General features: G+C 41.9%; 1 protein-coding gene across 1 annotated transcript; it reads left to right on the top strand.

The window, feature by feature from the left end:
- Window positions 1-5609: 5609 nt before the first annotated feature.
- On the top strand, window positions 5610-6296 carry LOC123496844 (uncharacterized). Its single transcript, XM_045232196.1, has one exon. The coding sequence runs from the start codon at window positions 5610-5612 to the stop codon at window positions 6294-6296; it is 687 nt and encodes a 228-aa protein (XP_045088131.1).
- Window positions 6297-7579: the final 1283 nt, after the last annotated feature.

Below are 7579 nucleotides of genomic sequence, written 5' to 3' on the forward strand. Positions count from 1 at the left end.
GTAAAGAATTCGATGTTCTTCAGCATGTAGAGTGCACAAGAAGAACTACAACAATTAATTCTGTTAGCACCATTTCATGTATTAACAATGAAAAACATATTTAGAAGCTAATAGTGTTGACTGACTTGTCATCTTGTCTTGGCACAAGAACATGCTTTACTGTCCATTGGTTCACGTTAATGTCTTGCCATGCATGGCTTTGTGGTCCATTGATTCGCAGCGATGCTCTCAGATGTGCACCCCACGTATCTGCCAAAGTCCATGGTATGAGAAGTTGCTCACGGTTCAAGGTTAGGTATGATGCTAAATGCTGTGTTATATTGAAAGACGTTTAAAATATGACCACGTGAACCACTTGTGTTACTACGTAGCTGAAAAGCAAATCAAGAATCTGAATCTCCCTCCTTCTGGGGTTTACGACCACAAGGAACCAGTGGGTGTTCGCCATGTTCGTAGGTAGAAAAACCTAAACAGCAAAGATGATTACATCAACATGCATAATGATTACAAAAATAAATGTGTTTATGTCATGGTTAGATGGTACCAGATCATGTCTGAGGTAGTTGTCTCCTTTTGTTGTTCCATGACTGCCCACCCAAGCGGACTCGTGGTAGTTCTCTACCTTACCATCTCTTTCGAGCATAGCGACGCCGGCCACCCTCTCAATGTAAACTAGTTGCCCGTCCCTTATGTCCTTAGGATGATCATGACGCATCATATGAATCACAACATCAACCAACTAAAACAAAATTCAAGTTAATTGTACTATGCAAAAGAAAATTGGTAAAATAATTTGGCAAATATCTTACTTTGTCACCCAACCATTTGTCATCTAAAACTCCATCCGTCATGGTGAGGCATTGCAAATGCTTCTGTAGCAGAACAATGTCATCGATTACCACCAATTGTTTATCAAGTTCTGAGGTGTTGACAATTTGGGCCACGTAATTCTGTCGAAACTTGTCAAGGTCGGTCTCCAGCCTCGAAGCACCTGTGTCTGTATCTTTAATAATGCTTGCACGGGTTTTCCTCTTTGTATTCTTTGTGTCCTTGGAATCGTTGGTAGACTCCGATGGAGTCCTGTTTTTCTTTCTCTTCTTATCACTATCGTATAGAACATAATCTTCATTGCACAATAATGAAGATGCCACTCTTTTCCGGATGCTCGTATGAGTTGGTAGCATGGAATCAACCACACTATCTTGTCGCTGCTTTGCTAAAGAATCATCATAGTTGTCCTCATCAACTGGGAAGACATGGGTCTCTTCCGGCTCCCTTATTGCCTTAGCCTTGGCAGACCGGTGTTTGCTTTTGGTACCTGCCTCTCCCCCCACCTCAATACTGACATCTTCATCATCTTCATCTCTTCTTTCTTCAGCCTTTCGCACATTCTCATTGTGCCTCAAATTCAGAGGATCCCGTGATTCGAAATAAAGCACTTGTTAGCTTGCAATCTGCGCGAAATAAAAAAACAAAACCAGTTAACTGTAAAATGTGCATCACCAGGAAAGCTTCAAGGCTTGTGGTGGCTTTGGAATGCTTTCGCGAATCCAAACTCGGAGCACCCTGTGAAGCATCCAACTCTTTATAAAGCTGTGAAACATTCTTGAGACTCTCCTTGCAAGCTGCAGCAACAACTCTGTCTTCTTCATCCTGAACGTGGAAGATCATATGTTAGCTACGAATCTGCATTAACTTAAAACAAAATCAGTTAGATGTGAAATGTGTATCACCATGAAAGCTTCAAGGCTTGTGGTGGTTTTTGAATGCTTTCGCGATTGCAAACTAGGAGCAGGCTGCAAATCTTCAGCTACGTCTTCATGGGGGCATCCATGTTATCTTTTTGTATTCCCTTAGCAGAAATGCCTGTGGCAATGACCTCCGTGTCTTTTTTTTGTTTTTGCTGGTGAGTAGTATTCTCTCCTTGGACCTCCATTGGGTCCGCAGGTACTCCTAGGTCAGATAGTTGTATGTCCTCTACTCCTGGGCGATCAGCATCAAATATTCCATAGCGGTGGTTCTTCAAAAAAATGTGTTAGTGTGGAGAGTATTGCTAGTAAAAAATTATAGATACTCATAATGGTATACTTACATTGAATTCTGCGATGAGGTCGTCCGTGCGTCTGCCGTTCGCAAGTGTACGCCTAAGGCACTCGTCCATTTTTTTTCAAGGGTGCTCATCCTATCAAATTGTTGTGCACTGGCTTCCCGCACAATGGAGGCAACTTCTTTCAAATCGGCCAGTACACGGCCCATGAGTGCCTTATCCTGCAAATTACAAGCAGTTAGAAGCAGATGACTTCGATTGTACTTGCAAAGTTACAATATATATTTGTGCCTGATGTTCATCATTTACCTGACCGTCAGTCTTTGGTTTGACCGGCGTCCCAACTGGTGGCGGATTGAAAGGCCGCAGCAGGTCATCGACATACTGTATGTTAGTGTCGTTAGTATCATTCAAAACATATGGTAGATACTCCAGGCACACAATACTAACACTTTACCTCTCCAACCCCTATATAATTTTTGTTGATTATGTTGTCAACCTTCTGTGCCTTCTTGTCACTCCAGTTTTGGATCAGCGTCCTTAACCTTGATGCATACGAGATGGTAGAGTCCAATTGGTGCACCCTCCACTTCTCGTAGTACCACGTCTGCATTACAACAAAAACAGCTTAGAAAATTTTCCATAAAATTAAATGTATTGTATGTTAATAATGATTGTATTACTTGCAGAAGTGGTAGGTTGCCCTCCAGATTTGCTCCACCATTTACAAATTTCCTGACGCTAGTCATAAGATGGTCAAGTGTAAGCTGTCCAAAATTGGTGCTCTTTATTGTCTCAACGTTTCTAACAATCCCAAGGTATCAGTTGTCCACATACGGCTGTGTTGTCGGGCATACATATTTGCCTATGGTGTACAAGACAAATGGCCTGACAAAATTAGGTGTGCTGTCAACTTTCATCTTGGCTAGCAATCCTTTCAAAGTTACTTTTGTGTCATTGGGGTCTTTCAGTTCCTTCCACAACTCCAAAGTATCGTTGTGATTTGAAGAGACGTGATTCTTCCCCATGCAGGGCAGGCCTGTTATATGCTCCACATCTTTGTGTGATCCTACATGGTCTCCCATTAATTATGAAGGCATCCTGCTCTGCATCATATGAATAAGCGATGGCCTGGCACACTAGACGTCTCATTCTCATGCCAGGAGTCTTGAGAAGTTCACCCAGTCCAATCAACTTGATGTACGTCAGTTGTTGTGTGTTTAATTCTTTTATGAACTTCTCGTATTGCAGGATTGAAGCAACCTGAGTTCCCTGAATGTACAAATAGTGATTAGATTCTGTATGGTATTCATTTAAACATGCATAGAACCGACTAGATCTAATCTATGCCAATATCAAAATTGTGCTCTACAGTACTGCATGAAATTATAGAGCTTCTAGGCCATATAATGAACACCAGACATAGAAAAACAAGCTATCTCTGTCGGCAAATTGACTGATAATAGTATAGATTTTTAGTAGAAAGAGCAGACTTTGGTCTATGTACACTACTAAAGTTTCAGGCGTCACGCTTACGAAAATAATTGCATACATGATCACAAGATCAATAGTTTATAGATAATCACCATATTAGGAATGTAACATGTGATCCTACTGTCCATCTTTCTCTTTAGTTTTCTCCTTTCTTTCTCGTCAACCTAAAATTTAATATAGTACATACATTTGATGTTCTCAATGCCAAATAAGTGAGGCGTGCAACTTACGTACAAAACTACTTTGTATTTTGTCTACTGCGTATTTGATCAGGCATTTAGGAGTACTACGATTATTTTGTTGATTCGGTTGCTGGTTTTAAACAAAGTTGAATTACTAGTCCTTCCTTTCCATATCGTTGCACGTAGAACTTTCCAGCATGAAAATTAGCGCAAGTTTCATTACAGAGAGAGGCATTCACGACTAAAAACTAAGAGAGGAAGTATCCACGATCTCCCTTAAGTTTTGCTAAAGCACATCTAGATGTGCTCTAAGTATGGCTTATCTAAGTCCTATGTCATTGATTTTATGCTAAGATTCGTGCAAGCCTTTCTAGACACACCCATCTCCCTTCGGTAAAATAGGGATAGTTCGTTATGGCTGTAACTAAACGAGATCAAAAAGAAGTGCGCCGTAAATAATGGGATTGCATGGAGACTTGGGAAGGAGGGTGTATACAAAATACAAGGATCTCGATCGTTACCGGAGGATTCTCTCGATGGCGACCGGCTCCATTGCCGTTCGCTTTCATCTTTCGATTCACCGGCTTCTCCGACATGCCCTTCTCTTTCGTCGGCTTCTCTGACGTGCCCTTCTCTTTCATCTCAGGATTCGCCGATGCAGGCTTTGAAGATGACGGCTCCGTCGGCTTCACCGACCTGGGAGCTACTTTGGGCGGCGTGGGGTGGTAATTCGGTGTAGTCATGGAAGGCTAGGTATGGGAGGCGTGGGGTGGAATTATACGATCTATGCCGTGAAAAGCTTCGTATTTATAGGGGATTCTCTAACAACCGATCACAAGGAAATATTGGGAATTTGGGATCTCAGGAAGAGGTAGTTTTAGATCACGTAATGTTTATTCATAGGGGATTCTCTATCAACCCACCACAAGGAAATATTGGGAATTTGGAATCTCACGAAGAGGTAGTTTTACATCACGTAATGTTTTTTTAGCTAGTTTTTTTTATTTTGAGAATTTTTTAGCAAGTTTAGATTAGTAATCTCAATCGTGAAGCGTTTGGGCTTCTTGTGCTTTCTTATACGAGCCTATGGGATGAGCCCTTTTTAAATGTGGACATGACAAAGGAAGCGAGGACTCCAACAGGCGGGACGAGCCCCGTCCCAATTATTTAGGACGGGCATGCGCGAGGGCGCTTCGTCCTCACTGCCATGACTCTCAAAAAACGGTTCCTCTGCCTCTGCGTCCTCTCGATTCCCTCTTCCTCTGTGTCGCCCACTCTCCCAACAATCTGGCTTCTGGAATGGTGAGTTCTCCTTCCTGTCAATTTTGTTAGTAGTTCTCCAGTAGCAGCACATACGATGGCCTTCTTCTTGTCAATTTCTTGTTCTCCTGCTTCTTTATTTTGTGCGCACAGATTCATCTGCCTGCAACATGTAGTCCGTTGCCTTATGAGAATTTTGCACACATATTCATCTGCATGCAACATCTAGTCTGTTGTCTTGTCAATTTCTTGTTTTTCTCCTGCTTCTTTAGTTTGTACACACAGTTTCATCTGCATGGGCGATGAACAATTCATAGATACATGTTTATTCTTGATTGTTGATGCAGTTGTTTAGATAAATATTTCAAGAGCGTAAATTTTGATTGTTAATTCACATATACTCCCTCTGCAAGGAAATATAACAACTTTTGGTTCACTGCTTTAGTGATTTCTTTACAAAGGGAGTACTTGTTTAGTTTAAATTGTTCATGCACTTGTTTACATAAACTTCCAATAGCGCCAGAATTCCTATACTATCTGCCGTCATATTCATCTCGGCTTATTGTTATCATGTTATTGTCATGCTTCATGTCTTATATTGGTTTCATCAATTACAGTCCTTCGGCATGGCGTTCGAGGATGATTATGCTGCTAGGGCAGATGGAAATACCAAAATTTGTGTGAAGTACACGAACAAGGCTAGCTGTGTTGAGTACTGCATTGGCAGATTCAAATACTGGATGCGGAACGACGACCAGAAGATAGTTGCACTGGATGTGGAGTACACCTGGCCTCGTGGTCCGACACAGATGGCGGCCGTGGTCCAGTTATGCGTTGGCATCTACGTCCTCGTGTACCACATAAGCGTTGCTGATGAGCACTGCGGCCTGCTTGCCGCCTTCCTGCTCGACGAGGAGTACACCTTTGTTGGGGTGGACATCAACAATGACGAGAAAAAACTCAAGCATGTTGGTCTGGTGGTACAAAACTTTGTGGATATCCAGAATATGTGGAGAGTGCCTGATCCAGTGACGATTAAGCCAAAGTATGGCTTGGCTGACTATGCTGGTTCCATCATCCACCACAACTACAACAAGATGAAGGACGCTCTCACAGAAGATGACCACCATATATGGGCAGAAGCGCCCTTGCCCTTGAAGAACATCTATTATGCTTCCATGGACGCGTATGCCACCTACGACGTATACAGGCAGTTGGTGAACTTCCAGAAGGGGTTCGAGAGTCAGCGCCAGCATCTCGCCAAACCATCTAGGCGGTCAAAGAAGTCCGGAAGGAAGAATGAATCAACCTAAAATGTTTCTTCTATTTATCTAGCTGATAGTCTGTAAACTTTATTATACTGCTAGTAAGTCGTAAGTTCAAATTTCCTCCAAGTTGAATCATCCTTTATTCTAGCCGTCTTGCCTAATTTGATCCACGTTCACGAGATATTATACTTAAGACGTTTATTTTGTTTCGGTTTCACTAGCTATGATACAGAATGCGATAGCCATTTTTACCAAAAGATTTTTTCAGATTTATAATGAATACTGTTCTCAACTGGGTTTGAATAGAGAAATTTTATTTTTGAATTGCATAGAGAAAGTTCATTTTTTTAATCAAAAGAAGGGTTGCCCCCTCTGATTTTCCATTGACAGAAACCACATGGTCTTTCAAGCCCCTGATACAAACTACAACTAGAAACTAAAGTAATCAACTAGCAGCACAAATCATACATGGTAGCAAGCCCAGCCAGACTTAACATGAAGGTCCAAAAAATAAAACTACGGCAGAGATGCGCAGGCGACACCGCAGTACCCTGTGACTCCACACTTGCAATGAACTGTACAATTCACCTGCTACATGCTCTAGCCTGCGCATATAGACCATCAGCACCTCTTTGCTCCCAACATCAGCACCTCTTTGTTTACCACCTTCATCTGCAATATAGACCATCCCATGATCCACAAGCAAATTAGCTAAACAAGAATCATAAGATCACTATACCATTTATTTTGTAATCTCACATTATTCCTGCATTACCAAAGAGTCAAGAACACAACTGATGCCCTTCCCGCATCTCCTACGCAAACACTCATAGGTAGTTCTACCATCTTAACTCCATGATTTTAAATATTAATAAAACCCCCTTAACGATTCCATTTGCATTACCATCGTTCATGATTATAGCCAGGGAAACAGCAGCCAATAAAGCAACCACCTGTGAAAGACCTATTTTGAGTCCTGAATAGGGCCGAATCCTAGCATTTACTCTAACTGCAACATGTCCTCCTCTCATAGTCATCATCACCCAAGACATAATGAAGACGTAACCCCATAGATGCATAAATGCTATCAAAATAGTTTTCGCACTATACCTAGTGTAAAGGACACTCTTGCGTTGTCGTGCTACATTTGTGGCTCCTCGGTCAGCATTCAAAACCACCTCGATCTGAAGATCTTCACGGGTGGTGGTCTTGAAACCGAAAAGAACGGCTTTATGAACCTTAAGCTCTTCACTGTCAACAAAATCACTCCATCCCTTGCAGAAGATGATGCGGCCATCATCACACTTGTGGTACTTGACCGACATGAA

Source organism: Aegilops tauschii, chromosome 1 (genome assembly GCF_002575655.3).
Source record: "Aegilops tauschii subsp. strangulata cultivar AL8/78 chromosome 1, Aet v6.0, whole genome shotgun sequence".
Classification (NCBI taxonomy): domain Eukaryota; kingdom Viridiplantae; phylum Streptophyta; class Magnoliopsida; order Poales; family Poaceae; genus Aegilops; species Aegilops tauschii.

Coding starts and splice junctions, on each gene's coding strand:
- LOC123496844 (XM_045232196.1), top strand. CDS start 5,610: ATGGCGTTCGAGGATGATTATGCTGCTAGGGCAGATGGAAATACCAAA.